The sequence below is a fragment of the Gambusia affinis genome, linkage group LG07 (assembly GCF_019740435.1).
Source record: "Gambusia affinis linkage group LG07, SWU_Gaff_1.0, whole genome shotgun sequence".
Lineage (NCBI taxonomy): Eukaryota > Metazoa > Chordata > Actinopteri > Cyprinodontiformes > Poeciliidae > Gambusia > Gambusia affinis.
The window spans coordinates 21,317,682-21,334,110 of NC_057874.1; the positions used below are offsets into that span (position 1 = coordinate 21,317,682).

The window sequence follows — 16,429 nt, forward strand, 5'->3', positions numbered from 1 at the left end:
AGGAAAAAGATTACTTAAGCATCTTCCACTGTGCCTGGCGATGTATTCAATTAACATTTTTACATTTTGATAAACCCATGCTTTTATGGGATTTTTGTCAGAATAAAAATACTTGAAAGTGTGGCATACACCTGTATCTTTTTGCTGCAAACTCAGCTGTGAGTCTTTTGAGGTATTTCTCTACCAGCTTTGCAGATTAAGAGGCTGACTTTATTTTTTGTCAAATAGCAAAGTTCAATCAAAATAGATGGAGACCATCTGTAAACACAAACCATTGTCTTGCGCCAAATTCTGAAATAGATCATTTCTAGATTAAAAACAATACATTTGCAGCTCTGAGTGCATGTTTTGAGTAATTTTCCAGCTGAAAGATTAACTACTTCCATAAGACACTTGCAGCGCTTTCAGCATTTTAATGAAGTATTGGTCAGTATTCACCTTTGCTCATCTTCCAATCAACTCTGAGCATTAGGGATAAATAAGATATAGGGATAAAGAGGAGTGAATTCAACTGAATGCCACACTTTCAGATTTTTTATCTGTAAAATCTTTTGAAAACTTTGTACCATTTTCCATCCATTTCACAACTATGTACAATTTTGTGTTGCCCTAAAATCTTAACAAAATACATTGAGTTCTGTAAGCAAAATGTGACAAAAAATAAAATTGCTCAAAGTTTTTCTTTCCAGCATGTACCAGAAATGGCAGGAAGCTTGTTATTGGCACAGCGGCCAGGAGGAGTCGGCCTTCGAATTTGCTTTAGCTTGTCAATCTTCAGGTTCTCCAGCCGCTTCAGAGCCTGCGCAGACATTCCCATTGTTCCTGGCTCCCCTCCTCCACCACCTCCTCCACCTGTAACTCCATCCTCTAAAGCTGTGAGATCATCCAAGCTTCCAGCTGCATTTAGGTTCATTTCCACTCCACTGTCATTGTTATTGGTGCTCCCCAGTGGAGAACGTTCACTGCTGCAAGACGACTGAGCACCAGGACTTGGCTGGGACTTCTGAAAGACAAACGAAGAGATAGAAGGTTTTACTGAATCTTCTAAGAATAAGTAAACAAATATGTCTGAGTTTACTGTCTTTGTTGTTCTCTACAGCAACCTTCAGTAATGTTTGTCACTGACCAGGGCAGTCTCAGGTGCCAACAGTTTGCAGTCTTCCCTGCATGTCTCTTCCTTTTCGAGGAGCAGCTCCGATGTTTGGCCTCCAGAGGTCAGGGCTGAGCCAGGGGGTCGTGGGCCTGTGTCTCCACGATGCTTCTTGGTGATATGGGCTTCAGGACCATGTACTGTCTTCACGTGCTTACGCAAAGAGCTTGGATCTGTGTATCGCTTAGTGCAACCAGGGATCTTACAAACATATGGTTTCTGTAAGACACACAAAAAAAACATACAAATTCTTATATAGTAAATAATGGGAGAGTTTTACCAATAAAGCTAAATTGATTAAGTCATTCAGTTTCACTCTTTAAACTTGTCTGTCATAGTACCTCATTGGAATGAGTTCGGTTCTGGTGCTTGGCCCGGTCTGAAGCGTTGGAGAACGCTTTATTGCACCCTTCATGTTCGCATACATATGGTTTCTCCCCGGTGTGAGAGCGCAAGTGGGTCTTCAAATTCTCCAGGCGAGAGTAGGCTTTATTGCAGCCTTCAAACTATAACAGAAAACATCCACAACAGTTTATCATGACAGTCGGGTAACATTAAAAATAATCAAACAAATAATGCTATCTAAGGTTTTATTAAAATATCTGGTGCTCCACAGTAATATACTTGTTGAATTAAAGTGATCCTCAAAAGCTTTTCATCAATATATCTTAATAATACTTGTGGCTGATATAGAGTAAGTCTGCAAAGATTGTAAGCCTAAAGATTATGAAGGTGAGAAATGAAATCGCCACAAAAGGACATTCATTTAGCTGCATTTTAACTTTAGATCATGAAATGGAAAACGCAGAGTTCAAAGTTCCTTACAGTGCACTTGTGCGGCTTCTCTCCTGTGTGTCTGCGCATGTGAACCACAAGCATGTACTGAGCTTTAAAAGGTCTCTGCTCTCTAGAACACTCCTGCCAATGACAGACAAATTCCTTCTTCTCTCCGTGGATGTGCTCATTGTTTATGTGCTAAAAGGATGAGAAAACATAAAAAATAGAATGAGTGTAAATGACTGAAGCTCCAAAGAGCTTCTCACTTGTTTCAATAGAAAATGCTTTGATTTATTTTGTTTAAAAGTTTATATTTTTGTAATTTTTTCTTTTAGTCATTTTGTAATACCTTACCACTTATCAGCACAGTTTCCGCCATTATTAATTTTTTTCATAATAAGTGTAATTTGCATTTTGTCACAAGACATATTTAGCATTTGCAATTTTACAAAGGTGCTCTGGTTGGGTGAGTGCAATTTTTAAAAACTTTTCAGCAAACAACCATAATGCATGGTCTATCTACATTAAGCTGGATAGACCATGCTCATGGTGAAACATGGTAGTGGAAGCGTCATGCTGTTGAGGGGGTCTTTTCTCAGAATGGACCAGGGAGTAGATCAGAGTTAATAGGAACACGGATGGAGCTAAATACAGGACAATACTGAAGGAAAACCTCAAAATTAAATCATGGGCGATCCATCCAAAATGAGCTTTTCTGTGAGGAATGTACAAAAATATCTGTCTTCAGATGTACAAAGCAGTTAGAGACACACTTAAAAAAAATAAGTTGTAATTAGATCTAAAAGCTATTCCAAATACATTCCACACTTCTAGATTTTTATTTACATAACATCCTGCAAACCACGCATCATTTGTTTCCCCATCACGATATTCAGCACTTTTGTGACAGATAAAATCCAGTGAAGTTTCTAATTGTATCAAAAAGATACAGTTGGTTTTACTCCAACTGATTGATGACATGTAAAATGTCTCACATGAACAAGTTGGTCTTGTGTGTCAAACTCCTTGTTGCAGCTCTCCCAGCGACAATTGGTCTCATAGATGGCCTCCGGCTCTGGCTTCCCGTCCTCCTTGTCCAAGTCGTCTCTGCCATCCAGCAAGCCCATCAGATGATCCTGCTAAAGCATTTTTGTAGAAATGAAATCTCATTTAGTTCAGGTTTATTCCAAATACCACATTGGCCTTGTCTTACAGTTCAGATTTAATCTGCTGCTCATAAAACAAAAGTTGGAATATGGTTTTCTGTCAAATATAAAATGATCATACCTGGAAAAGATCAGATGTATTTATGACGAAAAGAACATGACTTCACCTGAGTGCCTGTGGAGGAAGGACTGGCTACATCTCCCTCTGACCTTTCCTCCAGGTTCTTTACATTCATGCCGTCCATCACGCCAACCAGACCTGGCTCGGTTTTCAGCTGCTAAACAATACATACAACATTGTTTTCTTCAGTTCATTTACACACATCAGATTCCTGTGTGAAATGTATGTTTTTCACTGCATCATAAGCAGAAGCTGCTGATCTACTGTCAAAGCTTTGTGATGTTGGATTGAAAGCCATCTTACATGTCCATGTTTAGGTGGAATGAGGAGTCGGGGATTGTGTGGCGGTAAACGGGAAGCTTGGCAGGGACCTGGTGTGTGAACACCCAGAGGTGTGCCACAGTTTCCTCCGTATATGGACCCTTGCTGTCTGGAGTGACAGTTAATGTTGCTGGAATAACTCAGAGATGGACTGAGGAGCAAAATATACCACATTACCACTCAAAGAAAAACAAAATTAAATCTAAATTGTTAACATTTAAAGAACATAACCAGAACAAACTAAGTTGTAAATTTAACAATAGCGTTTATGAATGTAAAAATATAAAGCACAAACACAATCTAGGTGCCACATCAACGATGGAAAATGTTTCTAAATGATTTATCCTGGTCCCATTCTTTATTTTATTAATAAACAATATATTTGAACAATTATTTATGTAACTGGGTTAGTTTTTGTTCCATCAATAATTCATCAGGCTACAAACATCAATCGTTGAGACAGTAGACTCAGAAAAATGTTGAATTATACCTCATGGCGCTCACAGACAGATGACCATAGGAGCTGGCTCCATTGGGGTTACAGCGAGAGTTAACGAAGGCCACGAGCGAGTTGGGAGAGGTCCGAATGACAGTCTGCAGGTCAACACTGGCATCAGACAGAGGTGAGATGGACAGGGCTCTCTTTTTACTCAGCTTCAACATAGAGCGAGGTGTGGAGAACCTTGAGCCTAGAGGGGACAGAAGTTGTTTTGAGAGAAAAACAAAGAGGATCAGTCTTCACCTTAAATAGAACGTTTATGACAGGAATGCGTTCACTTTAAGCAGCTGCTTTTCCCACCATCACCAGAGCCGATCTGCTCAGAGCTGGGCTGAAGCTGACAGAAGTTGGGATGTGAAGACATCATGTTATTCTGGTTGCAGTAGGGGGCGCTATTGCTACCTGTAGGATTTGAGAGAGAAAAGCTAGAAGTTCTCATGCAAACAATTCCAAACATAATCAATTCATTAAATAAGATTAAGTAAGATTATTTCTGCATATACAAAAGTAAACTGAATTCAAATTTAATTATCTGAAAAACTAAACTGAAAAAGGCTCAACTAGTGACAACCTAGATATTTTAGCCAGTTTGTACTCATGATTCTACAAATGCAGTTTCCAAAATTGGAATTCATTTATTTATGTGGATTTGTGGTGTGTGTTTCTAAGTCTAGATAAAAGCAAACAAACTGTTAAAGAAGCCAATTTATTTAAATAAATGATCGACATTTAATAACATTCTTTAAAGTGGTGCATCAGAATTTGTTGTAGGAGTTTATTTGACAAGTTGTACCCCAGTCATTTACTGTACATTATGTAAATTTAAAAGACACATTCCAATGTGTCTTTTAAATGTTAATTTAAAAGACACATAGCAGCACTTAATTTTAGACACTAAAATTAAGTGCTGCATGTCAATTGTTTTAATTATATCTAGAGAATTGCTTAATCTCTAGTTTAGTTTTGCATAAATAACCCTTCAATCTACATCATTGTGCTGCTTTAAATACAAAGTACAGAGCGAGATTCATAAGAAAGCCTTTCATCAAACAGTGAGACTTTTAAGTTGTCTATCTGCCTTATAATTCTCATCACTGTATATTTATGCAGGATAAACTTAAATTCTCCTACACTCTTGTTGGTCACAGTTATAATTCTTATAAACTTTTTAAATATTGCTTTAACTGTGAATATGGAAGAGGAATAGTTAAGTAAGTAGCTATTTTGTTTTAGCTATTTTCTAAGATGTTTTAAGGAAACACATCATGCTTCAGAAAGTAATAGATTACATAAGATAAGATCTTTAAAACTGAAGAATGAATTAAAAAAGGCTTCAGTTACATGTTTTGTGATTATGGTAAAAACAAATATTTCTTTTTTTTTTTTGCCCTCTGATGAATCAAATGTGATGTTTCAAGACCAATACTTTTGGAGGGCCCTGAATTGTAGGAAAGCTGTCCAACTGCAAACTTCTCATCATTCCTCCTGTGGAAATCTGTGGAGTTTAGGTTTCAGCCTCTCAGGTATCTTTAAGTCCTAATCAATAGCAGCTGTGAGGTTAAGGGGATGAAAAAGATACTGTGACTCACCCTCTGTGGGAGGCATGCCCCTGTGGCCCATCATACTGTGTGGTGGATGGGCCTGAGGAGGCCTCATGTATTGATCCAAGCAGTGGCTGTTTCCCTGAACCGGACCAGATCCAGATCCATGAGCCATGCTGGGAGTCATGGGATTGTACATAGTGTGGCAGTCCTGTGGAGGGCCGTCGAGGTGCGGGACTCGGAGGGGAGACACATCGCTGTAGGGAGACTGGTCCGATGGCACAATGCTGTGGATAACAGAAAGACCAGAATTATGAGCGGTATGTATGAGGAAAGAAATTTTCAAATGATTTATGGTGATATTTTTTCTCCTTCATACAAATAGGATTTGATACAAACTGAGACAAATAATTGAATAATGGAATAAAAACAAACAAACCGATTTAAAATTAACCAATATAAATGTGCGTTTCTAAAAGGAAATTGTATATTAAGACTGAACATGCACCCATAAGACTTTAGTGGTGAACTTCCAGTTTTCTTTGAGAGCTGATATGCTGAATCAGAATTTGGATGTTTCCCATTTTCTTACTTACATCTACAAAACCAACAAAACTCATCTGAAAAAACTACTTTAATTCAACATTTAAATGTGGCAAACCCACATCCTAGTCAATTAGAATATCATTGGAAAGTTACTTTAAAGTTACAGGAAACACACATATTGTTTCATCAATACAGAGAGATATTTTAATAACACAGTTCATCAGAGAAAATGAATGCAACATAATGGTTACATAAACAAATTGCTTTTATTTGGAAATATTATATTATGGTCATGTTTTGTCCTACATCATCACAAAGGAGGGAAAGGCACAAAATGTTATTTCTATACAATCTGACTGTTCACAGATTGCTGTAAACAATACCACAGGTTTGAGAGAAATCCAAAGCAATGCATCACCTCTGAAATAATTGGACTCCAATATCCAAGTCCTGTAAGAGCCTTTTAAATGATGCTGTCCTGATAGTTGATGCAATGCTTCGCACCCACCACTAGATGTTGCATCTCTCTAATCTTGGTCTAAACCATGGAAATTTACTAATCTGGGTTTTCCCCCACAGAAGAAGAAAGAGTAAGCCTTGGAACTTTCCAGTGGCTCCCATAAATTTCAATGGATGCTCTGACACTCAAAATCGGTCTCTGCCTATTTTCTTCCATCTCTCAGACTCTTTCATTCTTCAGGATCGTCCTCTGCTCCTCCACTGTCCTTTCAGTTCTTCCATTCTTTCACAACGTGTATTCCACACAGGAGCTTAATCTGTCCTCTCTAATCCACTGTGCTTTCCCCCCCCCATTCTCGTCTTTTCCTTCTTTTCTCTTCCACCATTCATCCCTTCAGTTGTACTTTTCAGTTTCTCCATCTCCCCCCCTCAAATCCTTTCTGTCTTGTTCTATCTTCCCTTCCCCTAATTCTAAGCCCTCTCTTCCTCCCTCTCTCTATCTCTCTCTTTCCTTCCCAGCCACCTTTCTCTCCAACTCTCCCTGCTTCTCCCTCTCTCTGGGTAACCTGAGTGGGGCGCGAGGCAGTCATGCAGAGCGCAGCGGGGCCTGGTCAGCCTGTAATTAGCAGCTGTCAGAGAGAGGCCGAGTCCACCCGCAACCTGGGTGGCATGAGCGAGGGCGGGAGCGAGGGTGGATAGCAGAGGAGCATAGAGCAGGGAGTGAGTGGCTGAGCTAGTGCTGTGTTCACAACAACAGAACACAGACCTGGGCTTCTGCATCCTTAGAATATTTGATTGAGACAGGAAAAGTTTTTTTTGACCTCCAGAAAAATGCTTTGAGGAATATTGGAAATAAAAGGTTCTCATCTGCACCAGGATCAATGAAAAATACTCAGTGCTCTCGAGCTCACATTATTGGAATAAAAAACACAGATAAGCTATTTGATGAAAAATTAATATGCCAACCTGTAACATCACCTAAAGAAATATTTTAAAAGTAGGTTTACAACTTGTCTTAAATATAGAACTATTTTTTGTGAAAGATTTTGACTCATGTTAAATGAAGGCCTAGATGACTTTTTGTTTCTCAAAAAAATCTGCACACTTTTTCAACTTGAAGAGTAACAAAAAAAGAGAGAACTTTGTCTCATATTATTAATATTTTCAAGAGCGTGTGTCCTGTCCTGGCAGCTTAGACAAGCAGGAAAATGAGACAGTCTACCTGTTACACTACTGACTCTTCTAAATTATTGGCACAAAGCTCCAGATCCAGTTTAAGTGCTCATTCATCCTACAATTTGACTGGAGTAAAGTGGATTTATTGGACATATGAAGGACCAATGCTCAGCCGAATATGGGATGGTTTGAAATCAATGAAAAGGTGACTCAAGGATGAATTCAGACTGTTCACACCTTAGAGATGATTGTGAGTGAAAATCTCAACTTCCAAAATACTGACATCAACAAACATATACATTTTGGTAGAAATCCCCTTTCTACCTAATTCCGATGCGTGGTTAAAAAACATTTAGTAACCTGTATGCAACAAATCAACTAAAGATTACATTAGGTTACTGGTAAGTGACTAGTTGATGTGGTATTAGTGCTAACAAACAGTTGAACAAGAGTTTCTAATAAAGTGACTGGTGAGAATATGAGTAAATTATTTTAAGTAAAAATAAAAGCAAGGAAACAATTGCTACGTGAATCAAACTTGGAAGGTCTAAATATTTTTCTTTATATAATAACCTTACAGATGTGCTCATACATCTGAAATGAAGACAACTTTCTAGTATGCATTGCTAACTGAGCCATGTTGAGGTATGTTAGATAATAATTAATAGAGTATAAACCCGTGAACACATGAGGATTTGTATGAAATCCTCATGAAAACAAAAAAATATGACTTGCAAAGCTTCTGTGAGCAGTTTTGCTGTCTTACCCTCTGGAGGGCTGGCTGGGTGAGGTCTCATAGTAATACAGCCCCTGATGTGGCTGCATGTCCACTGGCATTGGAGCTCAGAGACCGACTGCTCCCCTTACAGCCTGGACCTGCAACGCAGAGACAAGGACAAGGTTAGACAGAGGAGAGGAAACATAAACAAACCCAACCCAAGCAAACAAAACTAAACTCCACCAGAAAGAAAAGGCCAAATACACACAATTGTGGTTGGAGAAAAAAAATACATACGTAGGATGTTAATAACAGACTAAACCAAACCAAGAAAAATAGTTTAAGGAGAAAATAAACTCCGCAGAGCTTGAGTCATGCTTATTTTAAACAGTTAGTTTAAAATACTAAGCCCATCACTCATGTGTAAGTCACAAAGAGAAATTTAGACGGAAAAGGTTTCGAAGCTTTATAAATCATAAACAAAAGAATGCAGAACTTGAGCAATAAGTTAAACTTTAGCAGCTTTTAGAAAATTGGGTGAGGCACAATTAAGCAGTTTGTTCTCTCCGCATTTGATACATCCTTGTTGTGATCAAGGGATGATTAAGCCCAACATAGAAGTTGATAATACACAATTTGTAAGTGAACAATTGGTAAAATTAATAAAATTATTTACTGTAATTAATTTGTGCTGAATAAATGAGCTGACAAAAACTGTAGGTGCATAAATAAATGATATAAAATCATCTTAAAGAAGCTATTGCTATCAAGAAATTGACTGGTAGTTTGAATCAACTCATTGTCATGCAAAAATCTTAGCTTTTTCAAATCAGTTTGCTGTTACTAGCATAGACACTGTCACTAACTGAGGAACAGTTAACACAAACTTCATTCATTGTCAGCGAGATTTTACAGAAAAGAGTCAGTAAGACAACAGACTGTAATACACATTCAGACTGCATAAGAGCGAGGGACTTTAAGCAAATCAGAAAATATTCGCAACGTCTTAGAAATTTTGCATTTTAAAAAAGTTTACATTCACTCAAACACACAAATACTGATTTCTTCAAGTTTTTGGGCCTAAATGCTAAATTAAAAGCTAAGACTAGCTTAAAATAAAAGAAAAATGCTGTTTTACAGCAGCTATGTGGTAACTCACACACAGCATGCCATTTCTAATAGAAATAAGATGTATTCTGCAACATCTACAGAATATTGTACAAATAAAGATTCTTAAAAAAATTAAGAAAATTACAAACAACCCTGTGCATCCTTTTTATGAGACTGTTCTACAACAAAATAATGTTTTCAGTCAGAAACTTATTCAGAATAGCTGTAGCATTGACTGCTACACTAGATTTTTCCTACTGACAGACATCAGCCTCTACAACAACTCAAACTGATGAAAATTTTATTCCATGGGAATTAATAAAGTAGTTTTGTTATAAAGATTATTTGAAAGCCTGTGACAACAAACATTGAACTATAGCCATCTTTTCTAAATACAGTTCAAAGCTTCAAACACATGGGTTTATCATTTAAAACCTTAAAAGGACAAAAAATGGAATATGCTTGCAATAGAAACTGAGGAAGAGGAGACCAGAACAACAAGCTTTTGTGAGAGGCCAATATTGAGAGGGCATCTTTCAGCAGGATTGTATGTGTAAGGTAATTCCAGCCATGAGACCTCTTGAACAAAGACCTGCTCATTACATCCAACCACATCAGTGTAGCCACTAATAGCAGCAGTGTGTGTGTTTAAAAAGGTAATTAGAACCAAATAAGATCAAAAAAGGAGAAAGCCAAAAAAAAAGGAGGGAAAAAAACCTTTATGCGTACCACTTCAGAAGTCTCACCTTTTAGGCTGAAATCTTATTATGGATGTGAAAACAAAATATTACACCGCTTCAGTTTTAGTGACAACCTAAAATGGGAGAGCTCCTGTCTAATGCAGATCAAAGCTATATAGTTAGAGTCTTTATGTGGCAGCACAAGTGTTAAAAGGGCAGCAGGGGCCTATTTACGCCCAACAAGTCACCAAGGGGGAGATTTGGTGCAAAAGTTAGCAAGTGTCTAAATCACATGTGCGGTCTGAGACTGATTGAGGACATTCAGCACAGCCTTTGGATGGGTGCATGATAATTATCCCGTAGAGCTAAATAGAGATCTTGCCGAGCACCTCAGCTGTCCAGAACTAATAAATACCACGATGGGGAGACCCCCAGCCCTAAACGTGCACACACTCACACACATTAACAATCACAGCTGTTAGTCTCGACAGGGGGCCGCATAATGATCCAGTGGCCACCAAGCCTACAGGGGATGTGCAAGAAAGAGTGTGAGTGTAGCAGCGACATGAACCACTTTATTCTGTGTAAACCCAGTAGCAAATGTGTGTGAGGAGAGAGAGCGTTAGCAAATGAATATATGCGTGTGCCTGAGTGTGTGTGGCGGATAAACGGTGGTAGATCTCAGAAAAAGCTGCATACTGTATGAGCCAACCTGCAAAGAAGCAAGGTGGAATTTAAAGTCTCTCTAACCTTATTCAGCTTCATGCACACACTCAACAGATTGTTCTGTAATTAATTCAACATAACATGTTCTTTTGAGCAGAAAACGTTTGCAAAATGAAAAAGCTCAAAGTCTGAGAAGCTCTTGCTCTTTTGGTACTACCAGTAAAAGAAGAAGAAAAAAGATCTAGCAGAAATATTGAAAGTTTCTGCCATAACTTTAGAACCTTGTGAGAACCTTCAAATTTTTTTATTGTATAGCTTTTTCTTGTATCTGCATTCACTGAAAATGTAATTGTAATGTAATGTAAATGTAAAGGTTTACTATGCAGTGTTTTAAAGTAATCGGAATTTATACTTTATAGTAGACTTTCTGTAAGACTTCTCAAGTTTTTAATTAGATTTTGGCTGCTTCTTCACTAATTGTGCATAATGCACAAATAGACAAACAGAGAACCAAGCAACATGTTTTGGGACTAAAAATTATTAACAAAGCTGATACTTATAGTCTGCGACAGAGTGGCGATCTGTCCAGGGTGTACCCCGCCTCTCGCCTGGGACGCAGCTGGAGATGGGCACCAGCAACCCTCCCGACCCCATTAGGGACGAAGGGTGTTCAGAAAATGGATGGATGGATACTTATAGTCCTTAGAAAATAGAAAAGTCATTTTCTTTATGTAGAAAAATGTGTTAAAAACAGAAGTCTTCCTGTGGATCTATTTTTCACTTTCACAATTCAGCCATGTTTTCATGTTGTTAAGATGTAAAAAACAGTTGCTGTTCCACTAAACCTTGGGGTGAAACATCAATAATTACCTGGTTGGCAAAATAATCTAATTTCATATCTTAAAATCTTTTTTGTTATTTTTCCAGATTCACTTAAAGAAACTGTGAACATGTTTTATGTGACATGTCAAGCCATTGAGTTTAAATATTATTTAAGCTTGAAAAAAATATTTTTCTGAAAATGATCAGTTAAAATGAGTAAAAAGGCAATAAACTGCAGAAAGTGTGAAGGTTGGCTGATCACCACCACAAAAGATGACAAGAAAGTCTGACTCCTTGGAAACTACAAGGAAAAGATGGATGACTCAAGAGTCTTGTATATTTTAGTATGCACCGATGAATGAATTTACACAGCATGCTGACACAGGTGTCGTAGCGCTGCGCTACCATATTTTGTGAGAAACTCTGTGGGAGTTGGCTCTCTGTGGTGCTGCGTTTGAGAGAGATTGGGAAGCAGCATATTAAAAAAAACCCAAGGCCCATAAATCAGGCGGCTGACCAAACAAGTTCTCTCTACTGTGGCATCACAGAAAGCTGGGCAGAAACCAAAAAGCTGCGGATGAGGACAAGATGTCCAGCCACCGTCTACACCCAAAAACCTCCTCATTCAAACCCTGCACTAACCCTGAAACATTCCAGACCAGAGCAGGACATAGATACAGAATGTATAAAATAGGAACAGAGTAAATAATTTCTAAACTTTTTTATTGTGTAATGTGACATTTATGCTTGCACTTAAGTAAAAAAAAACAAGCCTTTAGAAAATTACCTTAGGTGTGCACACCATAAAACCGATTATTTATTGAAATATATTCTGTCTTTATTTCAGCATCTATTCTTCTGTGTTAGGAATTTATCAGTTTTCCACATCTGAGAACATCTTTATCGCCTTCATCCTTTAAAATATTTTATAGTGGAATAAATTGAAGCTGCTTACTTACCGAGAAACCCTGGTTTTGGTATTGCCTAATAAATCTCCGCAGCAGCTTACATTGGCTATCAATCAACAAATTCCATAAACCAAACACCCACACAACACAGATTTTCATTTTTACAAAAATTCACACAAACCAACAGATTTTGTTCTAGGCCTTTCATTAAAATGCAGGCAATATACCACTGCTACAGAAAAAAAGTTTGACTTTAAAACCAGTTAAACAAACTTTTCCACTACTAACTGTAAATAGAAGTTTCACTGTTCCAACCTCACTTCTTAGACATGTCAGTGATGTAACACTGCATGAATTTCCCCCAAACCACCCAGCCCAAAACTGACAAATGGCTGAAAACTTACTGTGCTTGTTGAGGTGAAGTTTTTTTTCTATAAGTATGAATTCACATGCATTCCACAACCACTGACCCCAAGTTACAAATTGGCATAAAGAGCATAATTATCATCATGTCTGTATTACTCACTGACACAAGCTCCATGCAAATCTGTGTGTCAGTCGTGCCAATAAGAGGATGAAAAGGGAGGATATTTTGTTAGCTAGTGGATCTCATCACTCAGATACAATGTATTTATACCCTATCCATTTGTACGTTTCTTACCAATGCAACCACAACCTTAAATCTATATAATCTAGATAGAAAAACAAAAGTCGTGCAATTGTAAAATTAAAAAATATTGCACTTCTGTTCCGCCTGCCTGAATCTATACTCTTTTGCCAGCCTTAACCATTAACAGAAATCTTTTTTTTTCCAATTCCTTGCAAAATAACTGATCTGTCAGATTTTGAACATTGATTTTTAGGTCTTATCACATTATTCTCAATTAGATTTAGTTCTTCATTTTGACTGAACCATTCTAACAAATTAGTATTCTCTGACCTAAAATATGGCATTGTAGCCCTCACTGAATGTGCAGTGTTGTTTTCCTGCTGGAGGTCTGTAGTGTTTTGCAGACTATATTATTTCTGGATCAGAAACAATTGTTTTAGTGAAGAAAAGAGACAAAAAGAATAATATGTAGAAATACTGTTTCTCCTCTGTTATGCTGCAGCAGCTGGAAGCAAATCGACATCCTTTGATTTACTAACTTAAAAATAAAGAGCAGTACCTGTTTAATTTAACTGATTGTTAGACTTTACCACAAATGGTCTACAGTGCCTCAGCAGATTGAGTTCTCAGGTGATGGTTTGTGTTTGTGTAACACAAAGAGAAACATTGTTTGGGCTTGCCCTGCTGGACCATTTGTGACATTCTCATAAAGTGCGGGTCCTCCTACCTCTGGGGAAGTCTCCAGAGAGGACAGACATTTTCACAGGTCACCGGTCGTGTCAGACAAAAGGTCTGATGCGGCTCTACGCTCCTCTTCTCTTGGGTGTAACTCGAAACTGGGGCTCCTTGATGTAAAAAAGCACTATATAGTGAAAATGCTCTTCACTCTTTACCTCATATCGTTTCAAATCTCAGAAGTAAATGTGTGTGTCCTGTGAATGATGTATTACTTTGTCAGCCTAAAATAAATCAGATGAAATAAATCTGGACTAACATCTTTGGAGCTGCCTACATGCTTTGTAAACACCCATCCCAAAGTATTTTACTCCTTCTACCCCCTCCCTCCCTTTTCGTCCTCTCGTTCTGCCTTTTCCACTGCTCTGTATCTCTGAACTATCTCCTTCTCCCTCGTCTCCCCCCGCTGCCTCCACCCTCTCCCTCATTCCCTCTCTGCTCATTCCTGCGCATTCGCCCCTCCCCCTCCTGGCGGAGCAGCAGCAGTCGAGGTGGGTGTTCTCTGGCTGTTATGACTTGAGAGACGATAATGGCAGCTATAATGTAGCCAGCCGTTCCTGATGTGGCCGGGTTTGTGGGGGATTCTGTTGTGTTAGCGCTGGAGACGGAGCATTGGAGGGAGGAAGAAGGGGGTGAGAAGGCGGGGCTCGGGCCCTTAGCCAACCACGGTTCAGATTCCACCTCGTTTTTTGCCCCCCTCCTGTTTCTTTCACTCCTCTCACACTAAACTTTTTTGGCCCTGTTGTTTTCCTTTAGTGGTAAACTTTGTTTTTAAGTTCTGCCTTTGTTTTTGTAACCCCCACTCGCCTCTTTTTCTTGTCTTTCTCCCCTGCTCACCCTTCGCTGTGTTTTTTACCCCCTTTTTTACCCAGACAGTGAATTCCTCACAGCTGCTGTAATGTGATGGGGGGCAATGGTGTGACCACTGAAAGGCCACAGGGATGGAGACATCACTGTACTGTACAATAAGCTGTACTCACTGACTTGCTGCAAGGAAGATTAATGTCATATCCAATTATGAACAGCAGTTACGAGGTTTAATACAAAGTATAAGGCAGATATTCTGAAAAAAAATGCTGGCCGTTCAGTACACATCACACTTCTGGTAAAAATCTGTAAAAGGCTGAACGTTTTATTTTTCCATTATTGCAGCAGCAAAATCTTACCCTGACAATTTTTTAAAATTAAAACAATTCCATTTTTAAAATAAAGTGATATGAGATGCTTTTCTACATATCAGACTCATCTGGAGAGTTTGTTGCTGAAAATTCAATGTTGAACTTATTTGACTAAAACCCATGATTCCAGTTAGTCTCAGTAAAGATTAGAAAACCCCAGATGTTTGTATTTGTGACTGTAGGAAAGAAAAAGGCCTTTTCCTGGTATTTCTCTCAAGCACTATGGCATATAGATAAAGTTTATTGATTGTTATGGAGACTTGGTGAACCCACAGTTTGTTTTTCTGTTTTTAATTGTGATTCAATTATTTATCTTCTTTTTGTGTTTTCCTTTAAAGTACTTTAAATTACCTTGGGCTTTTAGTTTGTGGGTCACAATCTAAAATGAGTCAGTACTTCAGAACTCTTTATTCAACTGGAAAGTTTCTGTTTATCAAAATTGCTGTAATTCAATCTTCAAAAACCTCTACTGCTTCACTACTTTTTGTCAACACCATAATCCTGGTTTCAATCGCCAAAGGCTCCGACGCCTAATTTCTCTGCAGAGAAAGTCTGGGCAGAGAAAGCAGCAGAGGTGACCGTCTCACAGTTGGGGCTCTCACCATCTTAAAACAGCAGAATGAAACGTTGATCCCTTATTGCTACACAGTCAGAGTGACTGATGACAGACATTCAGGAGGGATTCAGCAAAAGCACCTCAATGTGACATACAGGCAGAAACAGAAGATCAAACCTGTACATTGAGTGAAGATGCATCATCAAAATGCTAATAATAATAGTATGGAGATACACAGATAGAAATATAAATGTTTTCCAAATGAAAATCTGAAACAGTTGCAGAAGCACCTTATTCTGCCTTTATAGTTGAAAGTCTTTTGGACTATATCTCTAACATCTTTGCACAAGGACAGTCCAGCTTTATAAAGCTTATTGTACCCCTTTGTACACAACCTATTTGTGGAGAGGCTACGGAAAAAGTAGAATGCAGAAACTCACTGAAGCTTACAATAAGTTTGATGCTTAAGGAGCCAAGATGGAGCCGTCCAAGAAAAATGTTCATTAGTGGTGGTGTAGAGACTTTTCATGCAATATACAGAATCAATGTAAATAGTATAATTGTCTCTCTGTCAGAGCTTGCATTAAGCACAGCTAGCATAATGCAAGAAATTATTGGAATTTTAACCTTTATGGTAATTTTAGAAATACTGGGTTTCATCCTTTTCTCCTTTTTATTTTTGCTCCTTTC

The 16,429-nt window shown here is 38.2% G+C and overlaps 1 protein-coding gene across 5 annotated transcripts in view; it reads right to left on the reverse strand.

Annotated features, from left to right (window-relative positions):
* gli1 (GLI family zinc finger 1) overlaps positions 1-16,429 on the reverse strand; it is a 53,608-nt gene that overhangs the window by 5,190 nt on the left and 31,989 nt on the right. For 2 of the 5 annotated variants that reach the window (XM_044122551.1, XM_044122549.1), the window contains 11 exons: positions 8,523-8,632; positions 5,624-5,862; positions 4,335-4,436; positions 4,026-4,224; positions 3,518-3,686; positions 3,261-3,371; positions 2,923-3,066; positions 1,976-2,125; positions 1,492-1,656; positions 1,127-1,369; positions 697-1,003 (listed from right to left, as the gene is read on the reverse strand). In XM_044122551.1, the coding sequence (XP_043978486.1) occupies positions 697-1,003; positions 1,127-1,369; positions 1,492-1,656; positions 1,976-2,125; positions 2,923-3,066; positions 3,261-3,371; positions 3,518-3,686; positions 4,026-4,224; positions 4,335-4,436; positions 5,624-5,862; positions 8,523-8,593 (1,900 nt within the window). In that variant the 5' untranslated portion in view covers positions 8,594-8,632. The remainder of the gene's footprint in view (positions 1-696; positions 1,004-1,126; positions 1,370-1,491; positions 1,657-1,975; positions 2,126-2,922; positions 3,067-3,260; positions 3,372-3,517; positions 3,687-4,025; positions 4,225-4,334; positions 4,437-5,623; positions 5,863-8,522; positions 8,633-16,429) is intronic. The other 3 variants (XM_044122554.1, XM_044122553.1, XM_044122552.1) reach the window with 3 other exon arrangements.